The sequence below is a fragment of the Triticum urartu genome, chromosome 1A (assembly GCF_056163025.1).
Source record: "Triticum urartu cultivar PI428250 chromosome 1A, HENAU_Tu73, whole genome shotgun sequence".
NCBI lineage: Eukaryota > Viridiplantae > Streptophyta > Magnoliopsida > Poales > Poaceae > Triticum > Triticum urartu.
Window position 1 is genome coordinate 58,558,829 of NC_141873.1, and position 27,925 is coordinate 58,586,753.

General features: G+C 45.7%; 2 protein-coding genes across 7 annotated transcripts; one reads left to right on the forward strand and one right to left on the reverse strand.

Moving 5' to 3' along the window:
• The first annotated feature begins 2,624 nt into the window (after positions 1-2,624).
• Positions 2,625-18,099, forward strand: LOC125546066 (E3 SUMO-protein ligase SIZ1). Of its 5 annotated transcripts, none has more exons than XM_048710214.2 (17): positions 2,630-3,025; positions 4,064-4,144; positions 4,662-4,704; positions 5,029-5,107; positions 5,212-5,377; positions 5,519-5,652; positions 6,850-6,918; positions 8,737-8,824; positions 10,658-10,733; positions 10,932-11,005; positions 12,094-12,201; positions 13,220-13,381; positions 14,038-14,142; positions 14,333-14,413; positions 14,495-15,671; positions 16,326-16,671; positions 17,913-18,099. In XM_048710214.2, the coding sequence occupies exons 1-16, from the start codon at positions 2,999-3,001 to the stop codon at positions 16,475-16,477; spliced, it is 2,622 nt and encodes an 873-aa protein (XP_048566171.1). In that variant the 5' UTR covers positions 2,630-2,998; the 3' UTR covers positions 16,478-16,671; positions 17,913-18,099. The 5 variants fall into 5 exon arrangements, with proteins under 5 accessions (XP_087402918.1, XP_048566171.1, XP_048566157.1 ...); XM_048710200.2 differs by lacking the exon at positions 17,913-18,099 and adding an exon at positions 17,543-17,803 and having other exon boundaries at positions 2,631-3,025; XM_048710222.2 differs by lacking the exon at positions 17,913-18,099 and adding an exon at positions 17,543-17,803 and having other exon boundaries at positions 2,631-3,025; positions 5,215-5,377.
• A 1,276-nt stretch (positions 18,100-19,375) lies between these two features.
• LOC125546088 (uncharacterized) lies at positions 19,376-21,155 on the reverse strand. 2 transcript variants are annotated; one of them, XM_087546801.1, is made up of 2 exons: positions 20,084-21,155; positions 19,376-20,041 (listed from the first exon to the last, which is right to left on the reverse strand). In XM_087546801.1, the coding sequence occupies exons 1-2, from the start codon at positions 20,895-20,897 to the stop codon at positions 19,575-19,577; spliced, it is 1,281 nt and encodes a 426-aa protein (XP_087402927.1). In that variant the 5' UTR covers positions 20,898-21,155; the 3' UTR covers positions 19,376-19,574. The 2 variants fall into 2 exon arrangements, with proteins under 2 accessions (XP_087402927.1, XP_048566190.2); XM_048710233.2 differs by having other exon boundaries at positions 19,376-21,111.
• Positions 21,156-27,925: the final 6,770 nt, after the last annotated feature.

Genomic DNA, 27,925 nt, shown 5'->3' on the forward strand with positions numbered 1-27,925 from the left:
AGAGCCTTCATCATCACTTTCATCAATATTATCAGTTTCAATAATTTCATTCTCTCTAAACCTAGCAAGTTGTTCATCAAGAAATTCACCAAGTGGCACAGTAGTGTCAAGCATAGAAGTAGTTTCATCATAAGTATCATGCATAGCAGAAGTGGCATCATCAATAATATGCGACATATCAGAATTAATAGCAGAAGCAGGTTTATGTATCACAAGCTTACTCAAAACAGAAGGTGAATCAAGTGTAGAGCTAGATGGCAGTTCCTTACCTCCCCTCGTAGTTGAGGGATAAATCTTGATTTTTGGATCTCTCAAGTTCTTCATAATGATAAGCAGATATAAATCCCAAGTGACTCAAAGAATAGAGCTATTCTCCCCGGCAACGGCGCCAGAAAATAGTCTTGATAACCCACAAGTATAGGGGATCGCAACAGTTTTTGAGGGTAGAGTATTCAACCCAAATTTATTGATTCGACACAAGGGGAGCCAAAGAATATTCTCAAGTATTAGCAGCTGAGTTGTCAATTCAACCACACCTGGAAACTTAGTATCTGCAGCAAAGTGTTTAGTAGCAAAGTAATATGATAGTAGTGGTAACGGTAGCAAAAGGTAATGATAGCAAAAGTAATATTTTTGATATTTTATAGTGATGATAACAATAGCAACGGAAAAGTAAATAAACGAAGAACAATATATGGAAAGCTCGTAGGCAATGGATCGGTAATAGATAATTATGCCGAATGTGGTTCATCATGTAACAGTCATAACCTAGGGTGACACAGAACTAGCTCCAATTCATCAATGTAATGTAGGCATGTATTCCGAATATAGTCATACGTGCTTATGGAAAATAACTTGCATGACATCTTTTGTCCTACCCTCCCGTGGCAGTGGGGTCCTAGTGGAAACTAAGGGATATTAAGGCCTCCTTTTAATAGAGTATCGGACCAAAGCATTAACACATAGTGAATACATGAACTCCTCAAACTATGATCATCACCGGAAGTGGTCCCGATTATTGTCACTTCGGAGTTGCCGGATCATAACACATAGTAGGTGACTATAGACTTGCAAGATAGGATCAAAAACTCACATATATTCATGAAAACATAATAGGTTCAGATCTGAAATCATGACACTCGGACCCTAGTGACAAGCATTAAGCATAGCAAAGTCATAGCAACATTAATCTCAGAACATAGTGGATACTAGGGATCAAACCCTAACAAAACTAACTCGACTACATGATAAATCTCATCCAACCCATCACCGTCCAGCAAGCCTACGATGGAATTACTCACGCACGGCGGTGAGCATCATGAAATTGGTGATGGAGGATGGTTGATGATGACGACGTCGACGGATTCCCCTCTCCGGAGCCCCGAACGGACTCCAGATCAGCCCTCCCGAGAGAGTTTAGGGCTTGGCGGCGGCTCCGTATTGTAAAACGCGATGAATTCTTCTTTATTTTTTTCTCCCCGAACACGAATATATGGAGTTGGAGTTGAGGTCGGTGGAGCTCCAGGGGGTCCACGAGGCAGGGGGCAGGCGCGCCCCCGCCCTCGTTGCTAGGGTGTGGGCCCCTGGCCTTGATTCTTTGCTAATATTTTTTATTATTTCAAAAATAATCTCCGTGGAGTTTCAGGTCATTCTGAGAACTTTTGTTTCTGTACATAAATAACACCATGGCAATTCTGCTGAAAGCAGCGTCAGTTCGGGTTAGTTCCATTCAAATCATGCAAGTTAGAGTCCAAAATAAGGGCAAAAGTGTTTGAAAAAGTAGATACGACGGAGACGTATCAAGCTGCAGTCTCTCTGGGTTAACAACCCTGACCTCTAGCGGATCTGGGCAGAGACAAACCCAAGGCCGGCAACCACCCGGTCTTAGACAGTAGCGACCATGGACGGGCGAAACAGATGCGACCTCACTGCAGATGGCGAGCTCCAGGCCGACGTCCACCCGATCTGGACAGTATGGAGCACCGGCAACGACGCATCACAAGCGCTAGGGTTCGGGAGGAGCAGAGTGGGGAGAGGAGATGGGAAGGAAGAAGGAGTGGAGTGGCCCCGCCGCCGCCAACCCACGTCGAGGCTTCGCTTGCTAGGGACTACCAGTGGTGGCGAGGGAAAGGGCGAGGGAGGGGGAGCCGGTGGCGGCAAGATTGGGGTCCTCCCGTGTCGCCCTGGGGACGACGCGGGGGCCAGGCGGGTCAGGCTGTCTGTGTTAGCCCTTAAAATACACATCTACCCATAGATTTTTCCATAGCCGGGTAAAATACATTTAATAATACTAGAATTTTTTAGTTATAAGGCTCAAGTAGTACAATACTGCCACTAGGTCCAGAACGCGCCCAGCAATTCATTAGAAAGGACATGGGTGAGTCCGCGAGTCAAGTGGGTACCATGCCTGTGTGAACGTAGCAGCGAAACGCGGACGGGGTGAGGAGGGTGGGGCTGGCGAGGCGGACGACGACGACCAACCCCCCGCACCCGCCCGCGCCGCGGAGCGGACCCGTACGGCCGTTGGAGTAAACCGGATTTGATAGCGGCCGATACGTCCGCCGCGGTGGCCGAGTAGGAGAGAGAAAACCAGCGGCCTCGTCGACGGGCTAGCCCACACGCACGCGGCGCAGCCCCCCAGGGGAGGAGAGAGAAAGAGAGAGAGAAAAACCAGCACCACGTCGGTACAAAACGAGGCCAGAGGAGAGAGAGGGGCGAAGAAGCAGAGGTGTGGGGGAGAGAGAGAGAAGGGAAGAGAAGAGACGAGGAAAGTGTTGGCGGTGTGCTCGCGCCATTCCATCCCCTCCCCTCCCCGCGACCCGGCCCCGCCGGATCTCGCCGCCGTCGGCGCCGGCTCCCCCTGGGCGGCGCCGCAGCCGCGCCCCCGATCGGCGGCCGCGCCCCCCGCCCATGGTCGTTGCGCCCGCGTGGGCGACTCGGAGCGCGTGAGTAGGCAGGCGCCACGTGCCACGGGGCGCGTGTACACTCGGCGGCGGCCATGGCGGACCTGGCTTCCTCCTGCAAGGTAGGCGCACACCCGCCCAGCCCGCCCCGCTGCCAATTCGCCCCGATCTCCCCCGATTTCTCCAGGAATTCGACGCGGGTGGGGGAATTCGAGCCCGTGCCCCCTCCTCCTCAATCGCTTTGACTGCGTTTACTGCTGGTGGTAGCGATGGATGTGGAACTGCCGGTACTTCGGAGTCTAGTTTTGGTGTTAATGAGGCAGTGGATTAGTTGGCGTCAGTAGCATCGAGTGGCGGGCGCCCATTCCTGCTGTCTGGGGTTGTCACAGGTGGGTGGGGGTTGAAGTTGAAGGTCGCTGCTGCCTGCCGATGCTCTGGCTGGGTGTTGTCGCAGGAGGGGGGTCAAGTTGAAGATTGCTGCTGCGCGCCAATGCTTCATATGGCATGTTTCTGTAATAATTTGGCTCCGTGTGTGTCTTGATGTTGCAGAGGTCGAGTGGTTCTGCATTTTTCTCTCTGCATTAATAAAGTGCCTGCGGTATAAAGGGAAGTATCTACCGATGGATTCAGCAGAGCCTTTAGCGTGTGCTTTTACTTGTTTGTACTCGCTTGACTCGTCACACATGGGTTGGTCCAGTGTCCACAATCATATAGGAGTGAGTTTTCAGGAGTCCTTTGTGTTGGCCTAGTCTTAAAGTTGACATGAGAAAATAGTTTGCTAGTTTGGATTAATGTATTCCATGACAATTGCATAAGTAGGATTAGTTGTACTAGTGGGTTGATATCTTAGTTTGGATCCATGACAATTACTTGAGCGAGATTAGCTGTACTATGCTCAAATCCACACACAATCATCTCTCTGTTAAGTACTGAAACATGCTAGGCCTACAAAGAATCTACATGGGCCCCTTCATCCCCCTATTATCATAATCCTCCATGTCAGCTTGCCTGTAAAAATTTTAAGTAACCTTTTGTAGATGTAGCATTACTCGTACGGAGATGCCCCCCAAGATTGGTATGCATGTCTTGCCAAAAATGAGTTGCCAAAAATGAGTTGCTTGTGCCACTTTAGCTTTGACCTTTTCCATTGTCCATCGCAGGATAAACTGGCATACTTTCGAATAAAGGAACTCAAAGATATCTTGCACCAGTTAGGCCTACCAAAGCAAGGAAAGAAGCAGGTTGGCAAATGTTGTTGCTCTCTTAATTATTTCCTGCACTTTGTTTTGCCATCTCTGTGAAGTTTGTTTTCAACTATATGGTGACCACATGGTGTAACTTCCTTTGCTGGGTGTTCATTATACTTCATAATACATATTCTTGTAATTCCTAAGGGCACTTGAGACTGGGAGCATGTCCTCGTGAGCAAAACGATAATTGTAGACATTAAAAAGATCCAAAAGACAAACAAATGTATATGCTGAAATATTTGATGCACACAATTTTATGCGAAAATATGTCCATTTACGTTCCTGAAAAATATACACATATAGTTTCTACATCACCCTTCATACATTGTATATGTAGTACACAAATGGTATCACACGCATGCCTGAGAATTCCAAATTAAAAGCAGTTGATTCAATTTTTTAAACCTCTCATAAGTACAGAATCCATACTCTGCAGAATATGTCCTTTGAATAATGCTATCAATTTTATATTTTCATTATCTAATTCAGTTTCCTCATCTGGTCACAGGATCTTATTGACAGGGTATTGGCACTGTTATCAGATGAGCAAGGTATGCATGTCTGTTGTTTGTATTTCCCTTCTCTGTATCTTGATTGATTGCATTTTACATTTTCACGGGATAGCCTTACATTTTATATTATGCTAAAGCCAAAGTTTCTTTTTGCACACTGCTGTTTCCATCTTAAGCCCCCTTTCTTAGTTTCCATTTTGGTATTTGATTAACCAATTCTGTTTTTTCGATCAGTAGACTGGCTAGTTAACTATTTGATGTTATCTTTGTCTCAATGTCATACATTTCTTCATCTCGAATGTTGTAATGATTTATACTTTCCTGAACTACCTGCTAAGTTTTTGTTCTGTTATCCTGTTGCAGGTCAAAGGCATCATGGGTGGGGAAGAAAAAATTCTTTCACAAAGGAGGCAGTGGCAAAAATTGTTGATGATATATACAGGTTCAATTATATTGTTTTATCAAATTATCTCTGTAACAGAGCAGTGCAGATATTTGAGATAAAATTATTGGTGCTTCTTTTTGAGGTATTTATGCTTTCATTAGCAGGAAAATGCAAATCCAATCTGCTCCCGATCTAGCCACCAGGTCGCACACTGGATCAGATTTGTTCCGGCCTAAAGATGAAGTCAACGACTCCTTCCAGCCACAGCCGGTGACTAAGGTCCGCTGCATTTGTGATAGCAAGTTGCTAAATGATAATATGATCCAGGTATTGTAGTTGTTTTCCTCTCTTTTTTTTCCCTTGAAAAGACGACTGTGACATGAAGCAAAGTTCTTATAGTTTCACAAGTTAGTTCAGTTTTTTGTGCTGCCCTCCCTTTTTGAGAATTTTACTGTGCCTTTTCTGCAGTGTGAGGATGATCGATGCCACGTGTGGCAACATATGAGTTGTGTGCTCGTTCCAGATAAGCCAACTGAGGGTGTTGGCCCTGAAGTTCCACCCCATTTCTACTGTGAATTATGCCGACTAAGTCGGGCAGACCCGTATGTCTTGCTTCTCCTGCTTGCTCTTTGTCTCTTTTAGCTCATTTTTTTATCTGATATACACTTTTATTTTATAGTGCATTTATGTTTCTTAATCATTATGTTAGTCACTACTCCCTCCGTTTCTAAATATAAGCCTTTTTAGAGATTTCAAACAGACTACATACGGAGCACAATGAGTTAATCTACACTGTAAAATATGTCTATATACATCCGTAGGTAGTTCGTATTGTAATCTCTAAAAAGTCTTATATTTAGAAACAGAGGGAGTAGAATTTAACAATGAATTCTAATTGGAACTTTGAAAGCGATTAACTCGCTCCAGATAGTACCTTCCATACAATTTAATTTATTAAATTGGAATGCCTGTTGTGGTAAATAAATCTGATCACTTTCTTTTTTTGTGTCTGATCAACCATAAGTTAGTGTCCTGATACAAATGCCATTGAACCTGCCATTTCATTCCTCTGGAGAATGGAGTACTTTTGGGAATGAAGTTATTCATGCATCAGGCCTTCTATATCTTTTCATTTATTATTTGAACTGCTATGCCCATTCTATAACTGGTTAAGTTAGGGGTTCCTAGAATGTTTCCATAAGTGTTGATTGGCTAAGTTCATGCTGTGCTTACTAAACACCAACTTATTGCTGCTGGGCTTTAATGTACAGGGTGTTTTATTTCTTGTTGTACTTTCTTCTTTTGTGTCTGATCAACTGTTAGTGTTCTGATACGAATACTATTGAACCTACCATTTCATTCCTCTGGAGAATGGAGTACTTTTGGGAATGAAGTTATCCATGCATCAAGCCTTCTATATCTGTTCATTTATTATTTGAACTGCTATGCCCTCTGTTCAAGTCAGGGGTTCCTAGAATGTTCCCATTAGTGTTAATTGGCTAAGTTCACGTTGTGCTTTATTTAAATAAATAAATCAGAATCTCGAACGAGTTGTCCCTTGAAGGAGTGTCGAACTTTGTAAATGTAATTAGGGCATCCGAAGTTGGAAACTCTGAATAGCATTATAGAAGTTGACCTCCATATCATGCACTGTTTATGTCCAGTAGAAAGCATTATTTAAGCTGAAGTACTTGTTTTGTTGTGTTGTGTTTTAGGTTGATGCACTTCCCCTGCTTTTTTTGTGTGGTCTGGAAAGTGGAATTTTCACTTGCTGAAGTTTCAGACTTCTAAATTTGCAGGTTTTGGGTCACTACAGGAAATCCATTACCACCTCTCAAATTCATGTCATCTGGTGTTGCAAATGATGGGTGAGTATAAGATGAAATCTTGTTACTAGTCGCCAGCATGTATACCATTATACATGATGTTTCCCTTCCCTCTTTCTGAAAGAAGAAAACAATTGGAAAGAGCTAAAAAGCACGGATACGGAGACATGGACATGGCAATATGCATACGGGGACATGGGATACGGCATTTTCCAAAAACAGCCAATCGGGGATACGACAAGCATATTTTTTTTAAATATACCATATAATAGAGTTAAAACAAAAAAATAGTGAGAAACTGAGATGACATCAGAATACTGCCCCATTTGTTGTCTCCCTTTTCAAGTGTTCAGTGATTGAATTAAATTAATTGTTCCTCCAGACCCGTGTCATTGCGATTGCAACTTGCAAAATACATCAAAAGCTAGTATTAGAGACTGAAGAGGATGCAGGTGCAACTTTCTGAACATAAGCCCACAGAGGATATTTCAGATCTACAAAACCAGGCTGCCTTTCACTCTCACCCACGTATGGTATGTTACAGGCGGTGGCGCTCCCAGATGCCATGCTACCTAACAGCAAGCAGCAACAACAATCAACACTCAGCAACAGCACGAAGCCAAGAACAGCAGGAAAGAGGAGAGCGGCTGGGCTTTGGGGGATGGCAGCATGGGGAAGCAAGAAGCATGTAGCACAAGAACAGCACGGGAAGCAAGCAGCAGCAGCTCGACAGCAAAAAATCGAGTCACAAAGAGATAAAGAGGTCGAGGTTACCTGCTCGAGCGTGGTTGCCGTTGAGAGGAGTGCTGCTGTGCTTGGGGGAAATGGCTGCGGTCGTGTCAAGGCGGTGGCGGTTGCAGCAGCGTCGAGTCCAGGCAGCGGCGGTGTGGTCAGCTGGATGCTGGATCAGCTCGTCCCTTTTCTGGTGCTTGTGTGTGCGTACCTGGCAACAATAGAGTTTCTATCGTGTCGTTACTGTGGTCCAAAGTCCCACCGCGTCCACAGCGTATCCCCATCTTATCCCTATTTTTTTTAATTCGGAAAAGGTGGGCTACTGTGGGATATGTGCATCCCGGTGTATCGCCGTGCCCCCCCTCCCCCCAATACTAGGATGCCAATTCGACTGTTTCTGCCTTGTCCATGCTTTGCTGGGAAAGAGCACATTCTCACCATATTTGATTCTACTTTTAGGACGAAATGCATGGTAGATTGTATTGCTTTGTTTATTTTCCCAGGGATGCCCGTTATGCTATTATTATAGACAAGTAAACACAGTTCATTTCTTCCAATTAATAAGTGCTGGTTCATCCAACACAATCATATATATTAGTGGGTTGCTCCAGTTGAATGACAGGCCTGGCGCAGTGGTGAAGTACTCCCCACCTGTGCCAAGAGGTCCTGGGTTCGACACAGCCTCCCTGCATTGCACTGTGCAGGGGCAAGACTTGCCTTGTATAATCCTCGTGTGAATAGTGTCTCTACTGTTTTCCCATGTTCCGAACGGGGCCTTGTATGTTGTACAATGCTTCTTAAATGTTAATTTCTCTTGCAATGTTAATCTGCCGTATATTACTAAGGGTAATATATAGGTACACCTTTATTGTAGGGTGATCGATTACTGCAAAGTAGGGATGCAAGCGGGGCGGGCTAACGAACAATACCATAGTTCAGACATAGTGTTAATTTTAGACAAGTAATGAGCAAATTATGAGCTTATTGATGAGTTTTGCGGGATGAAGCGGGATGCCACTTGCACCCCTACTGCATAGTGATGTGCTTCATTGTCTGGTTTAAGATTTTTGTGTTACTTGTGATATAAACTTGTCCTTATTGCATCCTCACATTGCCACTTATCTGTAGAACAAGTGTACTTCAAACCGTGGAGAAAACCTTCCAACTTTCTCGAGCGGATAGGGAAACAGTGCAGAGATCAGAATATGATCTCCAGGTATGCTCTCCTGAAAAGCTAATTTTTGCATTCCTGAGTTCTGAGTGAAATCGCCCTCATTACCGCGAGTGTAGTTTACAACTTGGTAAACACCTGTGTAGAGAAATTGGACAGTGACAACTTGATGTAGAATCTCGTACCTGAAGGTATGCACATATTGCGGTTGGAATAGATCTAGAATAGTTGGTGAAGACAAATGTCATAGCAGTACTTCAGTGACACTGCTTAATTCATGTTTTGCTTGATTAAGAATGTAAAATGCTAGTAGGTGTTGTATAGGACATATATTTGAGTGCTGTTACAACTCGCTGAGGATGAGCATCCACACCAAAGAGTTTCCTTAATTTTCTGGATTCATTCACTTTCTTCCTTTGCTTTTTACATAGATATATACACAAGCATACATGGACCACTTGGGTTAAACTACACAAACTCAACCGGATGGAAACTAAGAAAATCAATCTAATATTTAGCAACCGACAGTCAACCTGGCAATCTGGTCGGGTTTGGTCGGGTCAACCTCTACCAGACCCATACCCGAATACTAATCGGGTCGATCATCCACCCACAACCCTACCCATGGGTTTGATTCCAGACCCATGCCAAAACCCATCGGGTAACCTGACCCGATCGGGCACCCATTGGGTCTGAGCTGCACCAACATGCAGTCGAAGGGCCGACCACTGGCTGGAACTTCAGCCTCCCCTAAGCCTCCTATTATAGCGGTGCTCCTGCTTGAGTCCCACTGAGTTTACGAGGTGGTACTAAAACTACCGTGTACGCGCTGTTTGCTGCGGCTGTAGGTAGCAGCAATTAACATGGGCTGGCTGGCCCATGGCCTGCTGCATGTCTCACGGTCTTTCACAATTTTGTAATCACAAATTTGGTCGTTGAGAAAGTTTGAATGGGCTATGGGCTGCTGCCAATCTGTCATGGCCACATGACGTGGGATGCAACGTGGTAGGGAACTAGGGATGGTGGACCTTGGATGCTTAGAAGGCATGATGATATCACGGCATTCTGCCTATTTTGTTAGACAAATCGAGATAGATGTCATATTTGTTAGACAATTATAGACAGCAGCCTGTGCAGATGTATTTAATTATTAATATACTAAGGGCGACCCATCAGGTAACCCACAGGGCACAAACCTATGCCCATACCCTACTCACGACTAATCGGGTTACCCGTGGGTAAGACCCATGGACGAAGACGGCGACCCATACCCTATCCATTTGGGTTGGGTGCCCATGGGTCAAACTGCCGGGTTGAACCGACAGCAACTACAGTGAACAGTACACTTGAAGCTACAGTAGACACACCATAGTTCTCAGTTTGTAATGTGCCATGCTTTGGGCAAAGGAAATTAATACGACATGGTACCGCTATACCTTTACGTACCTGAATTCTGAAAGTCTTCCTCGTTTTAAGATACTGCTATGTTACATCCGACTAATCCGGAAGAAATGAGTATATGTCTAGGTTTTAAGGCATCTGGATTCTATCATTGAATTTAGACTTACAGGAATATTATATTATCCCATGCATTTTGTTATTGAATCATGAAGGCAAACATCTGAGGATAAAGGATAAGTTATGTTCTTTATGTAGAAAAAGCGGCGGGGGTATCAGTAATCTATATGGTTCACTTGCCTTTTTTTTGCGTTATTGGATAGTTTCATGTTTACCATATATAGATGCTATGCTAGTCTCTTGTATATGTAGAGGAGTGATTCTCTTAGAAGTTTTAAGTTTGCAGATATATTCTGATATCAGACTATATATGTTGGTCTGCAGTACTGTCTTATTAACCAGAGGATGTTTTATGCACAGGTTTGGTGCATTCTTATGAATGATAAAGTTCAGTTCAGGATGCAGTGGCCCCAATATGCAGAATTGGAAGTGAATGGTATTGTTGGCAATTTATAACTAGGCTTGAGGAATATTTTTGAAATGCATATCAGTTCAGTTTGCTTATATCCCAGACACTGCTCTAACATATGTGCTAAATCTGAGTTGTATAGCCTTGTAGGTTGTGTTTTACATTGATCATTTCGGAATTAAGGGTTAACAATGTGAATGTCGTTTATCTTCTCCATTCATTCAGGTTTTGCTGTACGAGTAGTGACCAGACCTGGTTCTCAGTTGCTAGGCATAAATGGACGGGATGATGGGCCATTGGTGAGTTCATTCTTATTCTGTTCCTCTACTTACACTTTCATCCTTGTCTTGAATAAAAGGGTTAACGAAAAAGTGTTACATTTGGACCAGCAAGCTTATGTATGCCTGTGAGTCTGTGACCACAATTCTACTTGCAGCAACACTTGGTCAGGCTGTGCACATGACCCCCCCCTCTCTCTCAGGGGATGATCCTAAATGTCTGTAACCGGCCCTCGGGAGTAACTCTGTGCTATGAAGGTTGATGCTGCAACCAGTGGGCATACCCCATGAATGGTCCAGCATGTCCATAGCATGCAGCTTACACTTTTGGACTTACTTGTACTAAATGAATTAAACCTGGAACACTACAGGTTCTATGTTCGGATCCAGCAAGCATTATATCCTAGCACAGTTGACTGCAAACTGCCAACACAACTTCACTTGTGCAATTGTGCCACATTGGCCAACATGAGTAGGGCATGGTCTTATGATTTTATAAGCTGTGTTGAGGGTCATATCATCCATGGACCAACATTAGTTTTAGGTTATGTTCCGTCATGTCATGTTTACGATGAGTAGGCTTGCAACTTTGACCTTCCTTGAACATCCAAAATAGCTTTGTTTATAAGTGCAAATAGTTTTTGATCCAGCGTCACAGAAAGTACTACAAGTGAATTTACATACATATATGAGGTAAATGGTGAACTGTAAGACGAACAACTGTCTATACACTAATTAATAATATTATGTCCCACACAAGAATTTAACTACATGGCCCTGGCACAGTAAGGCATCACTTTCGCGAAAGACTTAATTAGCTTGGTGATATTGGTCAGGTAGACCTATCTTGCTACAGCCGCTGTCGGATTTCATGAATCAACAACTGGAGTTGGATAGTCTAGGTACAAAACTGGCAGCATACCACATCCATTTTCATGTTGGGACCAATCAGTGTGGTATATTTTGGTGACGGATAGAGAACCTTTTGTGTATGAAGAAACATTCTGCATTTAATCATTACATTAATACTGTTTGCTACATTTTTACTTTAATTCTTTGCCCAAGTTCTTTTTGTCATGGCTTGAATTTGCCATCCTTGTATTTTGCAGATAACCACATGCAGTAGAGAAGGAACTAACAAGATCTGCTTACGAAGGGTTGATAATCGAACATTTTGCTTTGGAGTCCGAGTTGCTAAGAGGAGGAGTGTTCCTCAGGTTTTGACTTCACTTATCAATTTAGTTGAAATGATTGGTAGTACGTGTTTCCTTTTCCTGTTCACTTATCTCAGTTGCCTTTGTTCATTTGACTGGACTATAGCCCCCTTTTAAGGAGGAACTTAGCTCGGTATCATCGCAAAGATGTACAAATTGAAAATGCCATCACATGTGAGGCAGACTAGTGAGCCATGGAGCCACATGTCAGTGACACATCGATGTTGTTTTCCAACTCGAGTTGTCTTTGCGATGGTACGGAACACTTTGTGCCCCTTTATCAATATATCCTGAAGAGGGACATGTGCGCACCAACTGATTGTTATTGCCCACCATTCCTCTGTATATGTGTCTGGCTGGAATGTTCATCAATGATCGAGAACGACACATAATTTGAACTTTCTCACAAGAAGGAAACATGAAGTTCTGTAATTCATCACAAGCCTGAACTACTCCCACATTTTTGTTTTTCGTTTGACGATTTGTACTTTCAAAATCTTCTAGATGCTACTTTGACAGTTCTTGTTTTGAAATGACTTGTGACCATTACTGTTAGTTTTTTGCTACTTCACGTTACCAGCAAATATAAGTTTAACAGTAACTGTTAAGAATTATTCTAAATTTGGACATTGACCCATTTTGATAGTTTTAAATGTGTTGGTGATCAAACTTCGGAAAATAGGATGGGATGGACCCTGTTACAGAAACTGCGAACATCTGCCATTGTATCCTCCACCTGGAACAGATTTGACCCCTAATTGCTGCCAACATCTGCCACTGAAAAAATTGGATTACTTTTGCAAATTGTTATTTTGTCCAGTGAAAAAACTCTACCAAACTAAATATTTCTGGTGTTTCTTGAACAATTTTTCTTTTGGTTTTAGCATCTTGTAGTGCTCCACGTTTTTATTTGAATGAGTTGTTTCATTACCTTCCCACTTGAGACAACTTGATTTGCATTCTGACATTACATAATTTCTTGTTGCATTACCTTTCTGTTAACACAATAATTGGTATCCAGGTTTTAAATTTAGTTCCAAAGGAAGCTGAAGGTGAGTCTTTTGAGGATGCTCTTACTCGTGTTCGGCGCTGTCTCGGAGGTGGAGATACTGCGGAGAATGCTGATAGTGACAGTGATTTGGAAGTGGTTACTGAATCTGTTACAGTCAATCTTCGTTGCCCTGTGAGTTTTCATGCGTCTAACTGTTATTGTTATTCTTTTGCTGACTCAGCATATACTTGTCAGTCCTGTAATGCCTCGTGGTTAGTAATTACACGCTGTCATTTTGCTAATATTCCTTGCTCAGTTAGGCCTTGTACAAAGTACAATCCAAGGTGCTTAGTAAAATAAACCAACTTTTTCTCAAGCACCAGTACTTATCTCTATAGGAGGGGGGCCTAACTAAGCGTCTATCCTCTACAAACTAGCACCGGTGCTTAAGAAAAACTGGTTTATTTTTCTAAGCACCTCCCTTAAGCACCTTGCATTGTACAAGGCCTTAGCAGAGTAGTTTTAGGCATATAGATATGGGTACTAATATTGCATCTTTCAGAAGCAAAATTTTTTTTTTGTTATGTGTTTTCTTTGTCAATGTATGTTATGTCTACCTTTATAAGCTAAGGGTATATTTGGTTTGTACCCAAATCACCCTACCTGTTGTTTTGCCATGTGCTAAAATTCGTCCTTTGTCTTGGTGTTTCCAGTTTTTGGCATGCCCATATGGCCATGCCCTTTGCCCACTTCCAATGCTTTTTCTTGCCAATCTTGGACAACAAAATATTTCTTGTATCGTATGCAAGATCTGAAACCAATCTAACAATTCTAATATATATTTTCAGAATAGTGGATCCAGAATGAAGACTGCTGGAAGGTTCAAGCCTTGCATTCACATGGGTTGTTTTGATCTCGACACCTTCGTGGAACTGAATCAGCGGTCACGCAAGGTTAGACTTTGCGCTTATAAGTGTACATCAACACTTGTGTGTGTGCATCCAGGAAGTCAAGTAAATATAGAATGCTGTCCGTCCATGTTTAGTGATTTTCTGCAAGGTGGCAGCCTATATTGTGGCATAAAATTTGTTTGGTATGTCTTGTATAGGTCTCTCTGATTGCTCTCTTCTTGCATTTCTGCAGTGGCAGTGTCCAATATGTTTAAAGAACTACTCTCTTGAGAATTTGATGATTGATCCTTACTTCAATCGGATTACTTCTCTGGTAGGTCTTCATCATACCTTTGGATTTTTCTTGTTGTTGGATTTTATTGCTTTTGTTTATTCATTTTTCTTTATGATGCAGTTGCGTGATTGTAGTGAAGATGTCAATGAGATTGATATTAAGCCAGATGGATCTTGGCGTGTAAAAGGTGATGTACCAACTAGGGAATTATCTCAGTGGCATATGCCTGATGGCACGCTCTGTATCTCGAAGGAAGATAACAAACCTGGTGTTGAGAATTTTAATGAACTCAAGATAGAAGGTACTTCTGATGGCCATAAGAGTTTAAAAATTGGAATCAAGAGAAAAAATGGAATTTGGGAAGTTAGTAACAAAGCAGATGACAAGAAGCCTTCTGTGGTAGGAAATATCACCCAGAACAATATTACTTTCCGTACTCCAAACACTTTCCCTATGAGCAGTAGTCCTACTGGGAGTTATAGAGATGGGGAAGACACAAGTGTTAACCAAGAGGGCAGTATGCATATTGATTTATCATTGAACAATGGCCATGAGTTTGAAAGTTTTCCTCTCAATTTTCGCCAAACATATAATACCGAGGATACATCACAACAACTTAGTGCTGGAGATGTCATTGTTCTTAGTGATTCTGATGAAGAGAATGATACAATTGTTTGCCCACCAACTGTCTACGACAATACTACTGCGAATGACAGTGGTTTTCCTTTTGCCACTAGTGGTGCTGGATTTACTGGAAGATACCAGGAAGATGCTGGCGTTGGTACTAGTGGCCTTGGTTTATTAAGCAACAATGCTGATGATTTTGAGATGACTAATTGGCAAATGCCCTATTCCCAACCGGAGCAAGGCTACCAGTTTTTCGGGGATGGCACCGCCGATACTTATGTTGGTTCGCACAATTCCTTTAGCATTACACCAAACGACTATTCCCTTGATTGTAATGTTGGCATTGAGGAGGCTTCTGTAGCTCATGATCTTCCAGTTTACCGCAGTAATAATGAAATGCATGGAAGTTTGGTTGATAACCCATTGGCTTTCGGTGGTGACGATCCTTCTTTGCAACTTTTTCTTCCAAGTCAGCCTTCTTCTGCTCCCCTTCAGGAAGAACCAAGTGAGCGTGTAAATGCATCAAATGGGGTTCAGTCTGATGATTGGATCTCTCTTACGCTCGCAGCTGGTGGAGGTGGTAATGAAGAGCCTGCAACTGCTAATGGTTTAAATTTGCAAGAACAAATACGGTCAAATGAGACAGGAGTGGAACCATTAATTGACGCCGGTTTGTCTCCCTTTTATGCATCCAGTTTTCCTTTCTTGTATCCTCCATTTCAGCAGTTGAAGAGCATATAGCTTTTTTAGTTGAACTGCAAATAAGCTGACCTTTCAAGTAAACCATACCTTAGAAACAGCTGTCCTTTTGTCCCACTTTCTTGTTTGTCCTTAAGATTTGCCAAAAGTTCTTCCCAAAGTGAAAATAAAGTAATCCTACTTTCTTAAGAAAGGGTTTATGTTTCTACTAGTCTAGTTATGGTTAACTGTAAGTTGAAAGTTGCCATCCTTCCCCCAAATTTCTCCTAGTTTTGAAGTTATGTTATCCTAACCCACCCACCCCCCCCCCCCCCCCCCCCCCCCCCCCAAAAAAAAACTCGGCAGATGCTTAGTAGGAAACAGTGATCTGCAGTGTATGTTCATCTGATAGGAAAATATCAGTTGGATGTTGATCAGAGTTGTAAAGAGACAAGTTACAGTCCATTTAAACCTTTTGTATCATGAATTGAACTGGATGTGAGATTTTTAATCTTCCGACCTTTTGTCTGCTAATATTTGTTGCTCTGTATACCCACCTGTATCATCTTGTATTTATCAGCAGATGAATTCAATTGTTTAAATTCCCTTGTGGTACTAGCATAATTATTTTCCCCTAATTTTGCAGCTTCTGTGCTTCCAAGCACAAACAATGACAGAGATGATGGAGCTAATTTAAACCCAAGAAGGATTGACCATATATTTTCTCATCCTCGCCAGCCTCGGTCTCGGTCGGTCCGGCCTCGACTTTGTTTATCAATAGATTCTGACTCTGAGTAGATTGGACATTTAAATGGGATAGCTGAGTTTGCATTGATTTGGCAAGGCCGCCTTCCAGAAATCCTGATTTTTACCGAGGTTATCAGGTTCTTCTGGTTGATGTAAAGAGAAACACAAACATAGATGCTGTCTTGCCTCACCTGGTCGACAAACTTCCAAGTGTTCCATGGGGATCTGCACAGAGGACTCTGATGGTGAGCTTAACGAATCAATCATCTATGTCTGCAGTGTCCAATTTCTTTCGACAGGCAGTCCTTGCACTTTGTTTTTGTGGGATTCAAGTGGTTACTTTGTAACTAGGCATGTTTTTAGAAGAAAAAAAACATGGCATGGAGGATATTTCTGCATCTCTGACTTAAGAATGGCATGCAACTAAGTCCAAATAGAAAGCAGAAGTTCCAAAGTAAAGCATGATAAGTAGAACCAAAGTCTGCTGCCAATTCTTGTTAGTTCCAAAGTAAAGCACGATAAGTAGAACAAAAGTCTGCTGCCAATTCTTTTTAGTTGTGCAAAATGAAGCGGATAAATATGCTCTTCTAAAGATTCTTTATGCTTCGGTTTGCTTCTGAACTTCCATTAGTTAGCCTGTTAGGTTTTATTCCCTTCCTTTTTTAAAATTTAACTGGTAGATTGGCTAGCGGAAGACATAGCCAGTGTTTTTTTAAATTTTGGATTGTCTAACGAAGCTAATATTTGACCGAGTGGCAAACTGTATACGGTTTTGTCACAGATGCTTCATCACCATCTAAGCTGTATAATTTATGGGCAGTAATTCAAATCTCAAATAAGCAGTAGTAATTAATCTGATCACATCTAAGCAGTAGTATGATTTGAACATTCTATATAACAAGAATCTCTCTTCTTTGTTATGCTAATATTGTTGAGGGCCTACTGGTGAAGCCATAGGGTAAAATAGCAGAGGAATTCATGAAGTTTCTTAAACTAAATTATTTACCATGACATGGAGTTTTTTCAACTAAATTATTTAACACGAGTTCATCCATATATTTATTTACCTGTTCATGTAATTATTAGAGATCACTTATGTATTTCTATTCCTGCTAGGTTGGTATAGAAAAGTTTTCTGACTGGGGATCAAGGATAATGTTGCTACTGGAGCAGTTTGTACATTTTTTGACCTTTACTGGACATAAGGGAATAGGGAGGCCACCCTGGATGCAAGTCTATACATGTGGATGTTTGTGTGTACCATCATTGTATTTAGGGTTTGAGGCGCTAATTTAGATGTTCGTTACCTTGATGTTCTATGGAGAATAAATTATTATTTCTGAAGTGGCGGTCAATAAACCGAGCCCTTCAGTGTTACTTGCTGCTGTTGATTTATCTGTGCTTTGCCAAGCATGAGAAGTGCCTGCCAGGTGTTGCATTTTCTTCGGAGTTCTCATGCCGGCATAACCTCAGTTGTTGCATGCAGGCTTGAGCGGGTTGATTATCTCATGCCAACGGGCAACCATGGCCTCTAATGGCAAGCAAGCTCATTTCCATCTCAGTACTGGTGTCACAGGAGCAGGCCTGTGCATTAACCAGTTTGCTTTGTCAAAAATGGAAACCTGCCTGTCGTGATATCCTAGAGAGTTTTGCTCCCAAATTTTGCAGTACTACATTGTGGTTTTGTGCATATACTTGCGTCGACTCATCACATGAGGTAAGTTGTAAATCGGTCTTGTTGCGCTCCTGTCATCGGACCATCATGATGGGCGGTACATGCATTGCCAAAATTTGGGTGCCCTCTTTGCCTTGTGATGTATGGAGATCGGTGCTGATGGGCAATAATCACCCCCATTAACGTTGTAACGACAGACGTCGTTACGGACATGCACCGTGGATATTGCCATGAGTGCATGGTAAAAAAATAATCCAGGGTGGAGATAAGAGGCCAAGGCAAGTCGAGTCATGGAAGCGCATCACTGCGCTTGATCTACTGCTGTGCTGCGGGTCTCCATGGGACGGTTCTGTGCTGATTGTTAGGAGCCTACTCCTAGCCAGCCAGCATCATCCGTTGGTGTTGGTTTGGGGCAAAGCCGCTGTTTCCAAAGAAAACCCGATCATGATGAACAGCGCTTGTAGATCTCGAGATGACATCCACGAGACTTGCCGCCTCTCGTGCCGCCACACTGGAGCACACCAGTACGATACAGAATAATCTAAAACAAAAGGTAAACTATACATGCCCTCTCATACACACACACACCCGCTGATCTGCAGTGTCTGCAGGTCAACTAGTGCGCCCTCCCACGCACGTGTGCACGACGCACGGTCGGTCGCTCCGCTGCACTATGAGTGTTTAGTCGGTTCTCACGCCATGCTCCCAAGTCAAACCTCGCATCAATCCCTCTAATCCTTTTCTTTTCTTACCGCGGTTGGTTCAGAGCACAGGCTTCTCGTGTAATGTACTCCTACTAGTGTAACGTAACGTGGCTTGGATTGGATCAGAGGCGTCGCGGTCACGGATTCTTTGGCCCTGCAACTACGAGGAGCTCGCTGTAGCTCTCGCGAAAACGAGATGGCTGCTGCGAACAGGGGCGCGAGAGTGATCGCTGCCCGGAATCTCCTTCGCACAGGGGACCTGTTATTTCTGCAGCCCAAACATGGGCACGGTTACTCCTAGCTAGTACCAGTAGTACATCTGCTGCCGGAGTGGGCGGGGTAAAAAGTTGGGAGGCACAGTCGAGTGAAGCAGGTGCGCGAGTTGTGTTTAATACATTTGCAAGGACAAAGCTCATTCATGTACTTAACAGTATACCAGTACATGTACTATGCCAGATTATTGGGTATAGTACTGGTGCTGCCACAGTGGCACCAGAGACGGTTGGATTTAACAGACGCATCGTGGCTACACCCACACAATTTGCGTAACAGTGGTAGATAAACAAGTAGTGGTAGCAGTGCTAGTGGCAGCAGGAGAAGATTTACAGCGTGGCTAGGTACGTGAATCTTTTTACAGGCATGGATGGATGGACGGACGGAGAAATGAGAATGGGGAATTACAGCTTTACTTACCGTGCTAGATTTAATCGACAGCGACAGCAACAAAAGGAAAATACTACTACTAGTATACGGGAAGCAGCCAACTCGCTCAGTGACCGGTCAAAGCCACCGCAGCGGCGGCGGCCGCCGGCGACATCTGCGGCGCGTGCCTCCGCCGCCCGCTGCTCCCGCCGTTGGCCCAGAAGCAGCCGGACGGCGCCCCCTCGGCCCCGGCACCGGTAGACATCTTCGCCGCAGCGGTCGTCGCCGGCTCCGACTTGCACCTCTGCAGCACCAGTGGCCGCGCCGACGAGCACCGCATCTCTTCCGCTTCGTCTTCCTCCTCCTCCTCGTCGTCGTCGGCTTCGTGATCTTGTTCGTGCGGCTTCTCCTCGTCTTCCTGCGTGGATACTGCCATTTCTTGCCGCTTCTCGTCGTTGCTTTCCACCGCCACCATGTCCGGCTTGCGCGGAGATGGCGACGCCCGTGGTGACTGCAACATGTCCGGCTTCCGCGGGGAGGGAGACGCCCAAGGGGACACCATGTCCGGCTTGCGCGGAGAGGGGGACGCCCAAGGTGACACCATGTCCGGCTTGCGCGGGGAGGGGGACGCCCGAGGTGGCGTCGCGGCGATCGACTCCGCCGCGAAATCGGCGGCCATTTCCTGGACCGGCGACGGCGCGGCGCCGGCGGCGAACCTGGAGGTGAGCGGGGACGAGCGGTTCTGCGGCGCGGAGCGGCAGCGCATGAGGAGCAGAGCGTTTTTGGGCGGCGTGGTGGTGGCCGACGACACGAGCTCCGCAGCCTCCCCCTCCTCGCACTCTTCCTCCTCCTCCTTGCCACCGCTGTCGGTCCCCGGGTCACTCGCCTTCTCGTATCTCTCCGCCGAGCCGAAGGCTCCCGCCGACTTGTCGTCCTCCTCCCCCTCCTCCTCGGCGCGGTCGCTGGCCGGATCCGGCGGCTTGGGCGCGGCGGCGACGGCCACGTCCCTGCTGCTGAACACCCAGGGCGACCGGCGGGTGCGCTCCGCCTCCGGCGGCGGCCCCTTGCGCCGGCGCGTCCGGTCGAAGTCGAAGAGCCCGCCGCAGAGGAACGCCTTCTTGAGGCACCGGCAGTAGCCCCTGGCCTTCTCCTTGGCCGGCGGCGGCGGGGGTGGCGCCGCAGGCGCCCCCTTCTTGCTGCCCTTCTTCCCCTTGCGCATCCGCACCTGGCCAATGCAGGTGACCTTGGGCGACGACGGCTCCCCGTCCGCCCCCGCCGCCGCCGCCGCCGCGCGGGTCCGGCCCCGCGACACGAACATGGGCGACGTGGCCGGCGCGCGGCGCGACCGCGCCCCGCGCCGGCTCTTGCTGAGCAGCAGCCGCGCCAGCCCCGGCGGCGCCGGCAGCTGCGGCTTCTCCGCGCGCCCCGGGCTCGCCGCCGGCTGCTTCATCCCGCCGCGCGGAGAGCAGAGCGAGCGAGCGAGCGAGCGGAGGATGGGACTACGGACTAGCAGCTAGCTAGCGTCCAGTGCGTTGCCGCCCTCGGTTTTGTTGGTCCGCCGAGCGGTGGAGCAGTTATAGATGGGCCATTGGTTGGCGGTGGCGCGGGCCATTAGTCCACTCCACCCACTAACTATGATTAGTATAGTACTAGTAGCAATATTACTGATTAGGGAGGGTCTCTAGTTAACCCGGTTCTCCATGTCTTAGGATTCTCTGGCCCTGTGACTCTCCTGTGAATGTGCCTTACGTGCCAAGATTCCGGCTCACAAATTCCACACCTCTTTCTTTTTCTACTGGTGCAAATGTCTCCATTAGCCAGTAGAAGTGGAGTTTGCTGCAAGGCACCAGAACGGCAAACAAGTCGAAGCTACATTTACATGCGAATGCAACGAGCCAACAAGGGCATATTCTTTTTTCTGGAGGAAATTATCTGCCTAACAACACCACCATCTAGTCGTAGTACTCCTAAATATTTTTGAATATCTTTCTACGTGCGAATGCAACGAGCCAAGAATGAGGACATGTTTTTTCCGGAGGGAATTATTTGGTTGAATAAAACTGCACCATCCATCCAGTAGTTGTATTTTTGAAATGAAACCAAACAAGCGGTACACGATCTGGGTGATGTGGGCATTTATTACAGTTTCGTGGGCTTGTCCCCCCTTGCGGGGCCCAGCGTCGACCCATCCGTCCTTGAGCTCCGACCTCTCCTCTCCTCTCCTCTCCTCTTAGGAGAAGGAAGGGTCAAGCTGGGGGAAGAGTGTGGTGCACTCTGCTTCTGCCCTGCTGCGGCACTGTGAACACGAGTTGTCCGTACCCCCCCAGCGGTGACAGGTGAGGGAAGGTGGACGGCTGGACGTGATCTGATGGATCGAGCGCTGAATCTCTTGGCCCTCTGCTTTGCCTTCCTTCCTGCCGTCCCATCTCTATTCTTTTCTTCTTTCTGCTCTGCTCTGCTTTCCTTGATTTCATCGTCCGACAAAGCTTCTCTCGTCTCACATCAATCGCTTCGTCCATTCACTCACCCGTCGCCCTCTGCCCCTCTCCCAGGCCCCATGATGATGATCAGGGGCAAATCGATCGACAAGTGCTATATGCACCCCGTGCACCTCTCAGCCAAACACGTTGAGCGTCGTAGATCGTGTGCAGACATTATCATCTGGAGAAAACCGGCGCAGTTTGACATGGTGGTGTGGAAGTTCTGAAGGAGATGCAGTATGCGTTGTGTTCAGATGAAGGAGATACTCACCGTTTGTCAATGCTTGAGCAGAGGAAAGGCTTTGCGCAAGCATGTCAACCGTGTCGGCAACCAAAGCTCTCCAGCGTATGAGCCGGCCCGTGGGGTTTCGGGGTCCGCGGAGCGACTGGATGGATCCCTCCTCCGCCTTTTCACCTCGATTTCGACATGACGGAGGCATCGAGTGCGTAAAATAATGGAGGCAGCGCACGAGCGGTGAACCAGCCATGGCAGCTTTTCACCTCCCTCCACTCCACTCCACATCCACCTCTCTCTCTCTCTCTCTTGGTTGTTATACAATTAAGAGATTAATCGTGGCGGGTCTCTGGTAACCTTTTGGGTTTACGCAGGACGGAACGTGTCCGTGCGTGCGCGCCTGCGCCGCGGGAGATCAGAGATGCCGCTGATTGTTTAATCATGCGCTGTCAGTCAGGGTAAGCACGAGCAGAGCAGCCTGCCCGCGCCGTGCGTGGGCGCTATCTCTCTCTCTCTGAGCTGTTGCCATGTGGATGGGGATGGAGCTCCCTCCTCCTCCTCCCGTGGGGATCTGGTGCGTGCTGTGGTGGGTGTGTGTGCGCGCACACGCGCGCGCATGTGGACTCGCGTTGAATAATGCGCACACAAGTTGGCATGCAAGGCTATGACTTCTTTAGCAAGCAAGTTTGAGGAGACAGATGGGAGAATCTCCGTTTGAATTTGGAGATTCCTCATACTAGAATTCTTCGCAAGATGGGATGTCGGAAATTCATAGCATTCCAGAAAACCATTCAGTGCCCTTGGATTGAGATCCAATCGTCGACACATCTCCTTCCACCTTTGTATAGCGTCATTCCTATGCCGCCCACAATCTTCAGCCTAACCGTATGCCTCCGCCATCCAGCCCTTGGACACGTTTTGCCACCGCATCGACCATCCCTCTCAACCCCGGCGAGATTTCGTCGGTGGCGACATCCCTGGACCCGAACATGTCAAAACCTTTGACTCGCTACCAGTGATAACACCACGTCTTCACTGTCTATCGGCCGTTCTTACCTCGCAGTTGCCGGGAGGTCATATCCGGCTATGGCCTTCCCGTCTCGTGCTCGGGGCTGCACTTTCCACTCTCCAAGAATCGACTCGTGAAGAATAGTAAATGGGGAGACCAAAAGACCCCCCCCCCCCCCCCCCCCCCAATCGGAGATTAAATTACGAGTGCACTTTCCACGCGGCAATATTGACAAGATGACACGTTAAGTACAATGCAGTATGTTATACTTTTAATTCTGATTAGTTCAATCTGGCATGTATAAGGACATGATTGAGATGAAATTCAACCCACTTATTGCTGCAGTGCCCACATATATGAGTATGTGACGCCACATCACATGAACAAATGGTAGTGCCGATTCCAGATGGCGGCCATGGGGACATGGATTGCAAAGGATCCAAGAACATTATCGTACTAGTGGCAGCCAACATGGATCGGATAAATGCATGTGCATGCATGCACGCGTACAAAATTCATTGATTCTGGACCGTGCATGGGCCAAGGCCAGTACGTTTTGTTGCGCTAGTCCGGGGCAGCGTCACGAGCTGTCTCTGACAAATCACGGCACCACCACCCTTTATTTCCGCAACTTTTTCCTTGTGCTGCATTGGTTTGAATGTTTTTGGCGGATCATGCATGATACTAGTGTTATTTGCTCTTTTGATGAACCATCTTATCTCTTCTCCCGTGAGAGGACCTCCCGCGCCGTAGCTTTGTCAAAACCCTATCTAGTACGGCCGATCACCTCCTTTGCAAAGTTTTTGCATGGCAATTCAGTTGACATGGTTATCCCTCAAATAAATAAATAATTCAGTTGACATGGTTTTACGTGAGAAACAAAAGTGTGGAACCACACATGAGTAAAGATGTCGACGATGTCCGGTACCTCGACACCGGGGTGTCGAGCCATATGACGGATTGACGGGTGACACAACGGTGTTGGTAGAGCTGAACCGGTGTTAGACGTACCAAGGTCCTCAAAAAAAGGTCCTCGGTGTTTGGCTCAAAAAAAAAGGTCCTCGGCGTTTTCCCTTGTGCGGACTCAGCCCATCAACGATGACTGGACCAGGGTAAACATAGGCCAAGGTGAAATACTCTACAAGTACAGTTAATTTGGCGAATCAACCTCTGGTTGGATGGTTAGGAGGACAGTAGTACACCTAGCCCAGCAGGGTTCAAATCCTGATGCTCGCATTTATCGTGAATTTATTTCAGGATTTTCTACGATGTACATTCAATGGGAGGAAACTTTCTCGTCGACTACGAGACGCCTATGGTGACTTCGTAAAATCTCTGATCATTTCCTGTCGTAGGAGTCCATGGCGCCCCGCGGCGGTAGGGTGTGGCAAAGCCTGCGTGTGCCGGCAGATTCTATAACAGAAACTCGACGAAAATTTACGATAGGGTTTCACACCCTACCACCGGGACATCTGGCGGCAGGGTCCCCTGTGACCGCAAATCGCAAATATTTTGCGGTAGGGTGTGAGAACCTACCGCCGTAGTCCCTAGTGGTAAGGTCCTTTGCTCACTTACTTTTTTAGCAGATGTTGATCATTTCAATTACAGAATATGAATGACTGTTCAACACAGCAGTAATAGTTTTTGCAAATCAAAATATGATTATCTCACACATTAGAACATGCATCACACATCAACATGTAAATGATAGTTCAACATATCAAATAGGTTCACACGTTAAACATAGTAAATAGGTAGCAAATCGACAATACCAAGTAGTTTGACATAGCAAACAAGTCCTCGTTCACAGCTCAACACAACTGGTTTAACTAAGCGAGTTCAACATGACCATATCACTTGTTCCTACCCCTCTTGGTGGTACGCTCCTCGTTTCTCTTCGAGCGGATTTCATCCGGCTTCTTCGTGTGACGACGAGGACGCTCTTTCTGGAATGGGGTTGGGCTCAAAACATCCTTGTGTGGATGAGATACCCTCTTGGCCTGGGTTGGCTGAGTCGGTGGAGGTCCGTCATCGTCGTCGTACTCCTCCTCCTCATCACCTCCTTCGTAGGCTTGCTCCTCTTCCTCTTCTTCCTTGTCATCTTCTCCCTCTTCCTCCTCAATAACATGGGATGACGAGGCGACATGGGTAGAGGAAGCTCCGCCAGCATGGCTCGATGAAGCGATGTCACGCATCGACCCTCCATGAGAAGGAACATGGACATCGGCCACGCGCGAGCGCACCCATGCATACCCACTATCTTACGACAACGGTTCATGAACTTCTGCAATAACAAACAACCAAGAACATACAGATCAACTTTAGGGTTACAAGTAAACTATAACATGGATAGGAGGCTCGATGTTACCTTCATCATTTCCCTCAGCTTGCTGTCAGATTCCATGGTTCTGGGGTCATACGCAAGCGCGCTCGAGCCATCAATAATGCTTCTGTTAAGCTCTGAAGCCTGCACATGTAAGCATCATTTGTAAGTCAGTGACATTGACTAAAGCAGTTTCATCCAACCGCTGACAGCTCAAAACAATAGATAACACTACTTACCATTCTGTTCATCAGGGGTGCATACTCCCTGAATTCACCTTTGAGCTCTCTGAGGTGGTCACGGCAGGCTTCATCCTCGGAGTCATCCTCCTCCAATAATGCGACATCGGCTGACGTCCACTGTGGCCTCAAGCACAGACGGTACTTCACGCCATTGTCATACCTCTTTATGTGTTCATGGTACGTGTCCCAGTCAACTGTTCTCCTCTCTACGTCTTTGCGATACCTCCTCTCATCCCACGCTTTCACGTGATCCACGTGCTCATGCCCCCAGTTTGTGATCGACTGACAATTCTTCATACTCTTCCTGCAAGGCATAAGAAACAATAAAAGATAAAACTTCATGATAACGTCGAACAGAACGTAAACATGGCAATAGAGAACAATGTCCTCACCAGTGAAGGTCAAAGCCACTGGTGTCGGTGGGGCGTGCCGGTGCGGTATTTTGGAAGATACCAAATTGTGTAGCCACACATGCTGTGGTAAGTGCCACATGATGGTGTACACGCATATCATTGGCACAATGCACCGCCAAGCAAGTCTGTCCTCGTAGCACATCACGTTGAGCTCGAACCCCCATTCTCGGTCATGGTACAATCACCATTTAACCTACAAAAAGATTGGTAAGAACCATGAAAGTGTCTACAAAAGGATTGCTAAGCTAGTTGGTATACCCGGTAAGCTGACAGGTTGTCCCGCTTGTTGGTGAAGACCTTGTTCAGCGTACTGGCCTTGCCCGTGTAGATCTTCACCTTGTCCCAAGCGTACACGGTGGTCGTTTATCGAGCACTATGATACGTCTCCAACGTATCTATAATTTTTTTATTGTTCCATGCTATTAAATTATCTGTTTTGGATGTCTTATATGCATTAATATGCTATTTTATATTATTTTTGGGACTAACCTATTAACCTAGAGCTCGGTGCCAATTCCTGTTTTTCCCTGTTTTTGAGTTTCACAGAAAAGGAATACCAAACGGAATGAAACCTTTGCGATGATTTTTCTTGGACCAAAAGAAAACCAGGAGACTTGGAGATGAAGTCGGAGGAGCCACGAGGCGACCACAAGGACGGAGGGCGCGCCTAGGGGGGTACGGTGACCCCACCCTTGTGGGCCTCTCGTGCACCTCCTGACCTGATTCTTTCGCATATATATTCCCAAATATCCCCAAACCACCAGAGGCATCCACGAAAACACTTTTTCACCGCCGCAACCTTCTGTACCCGCGAGACCCCATCTAGGGACCTTTTCCAGCAACCTACCGGAGGGGGATTCGATCACAGAGGCTTCTACATCAACTCTATTGCCCTTCCAATGAAGCGTGATTATTTTACCACAGACCTACGGGTCCATAGCTAGTAGCTAGATGACTTCTTCTCTCTCTTTAATTCTCAATACCATGTTCTCCTCGATGTTCTTGAAGATCTATTCGATGTAATACTTTTTTGCGGTGTGTTTGCCAAGATCCGATGAATTGTGGATTTATGTCAGCTTATCTACGAATATTATTCGAATCTTCTCTGAATTGTTTTATGCATGATTTGATATCTTTGTTATTCTCTTCGAACTATCGGTTTGGTTTGGCCAACTAGATTGATTTTTCTTGCAATGGGAGAATGCTTAGATTTGGGTTCAATCTTGCGGTGTCCTTTCCCACTGACAGTAGGGCAGCAAGGCACGTATTGTATTGTTTCCATCGAGGATAAAAAGATGTGGTTTTCATCATATTGCTTGAGTTAATTCCTCTACATCATGTCATCTTACTTAATGCGTTACTCCGTTCTTTATGAACTTAATACTCTAGATGCATGTTGGATAGTGGTCGATGTGTGGAGTAATAGTAGCAGATGCAGAATTGTTTCGTCTACTTGACACAGGCGTGATGCCTATATTCATGATCATTGCCTTAGATATCGTCATAACTTTGCGCTTTTCTATCAATTGCTCGACAGTAATTTGTTCACCCAGCGTATTATCTGCTATCTTGAGAGAAGCCTCTAGTGAAACCTGTGACCCCCGGGTCTATTTTCCATCATATAAGTTTCTGATCTACTATTTTGCAATCTTTTACTTTCCGATCTATAAACCAAAAATATTTACTTTATCATTTATCTATCTCTATTAGATCTCACTTTTGCAAGTAACCGTGAAGGGATTGACAACCCCTTCACCGTGTTGGGTGCAAGTTGTT

Bases quoted from the DNA above. Each gene is read 5' to 3' on its own strand.
- LOC125546066 (XM_048710214.2), top strand. From the start codon at position 2,999: ATGGCGGACCTGGCTTCCTCCTGCAAG. The intron at 10,734-10,931 runs GTATTGTTGGCA...CCATTCATTCAG, and splicing joins TGCAGAATTGGAAGTGAATG to GTTTTGCTGTACGAGTAGTG. The intron at 11,006-12,093 runs GTGAGTTCATTC...TGTATTTTGCAG, and splicing joins GACGGGATGATGGGCCATTG to ATAACCACATGCAGTAGAGA.
- LOC125546088 (XM_048710233.2), bottom strand. From the start codon at position 20,897: ATGAAGCAGCCGGCGGCGAGCCCGGGGCGCGCGGAGAAGCCGCAGCTG.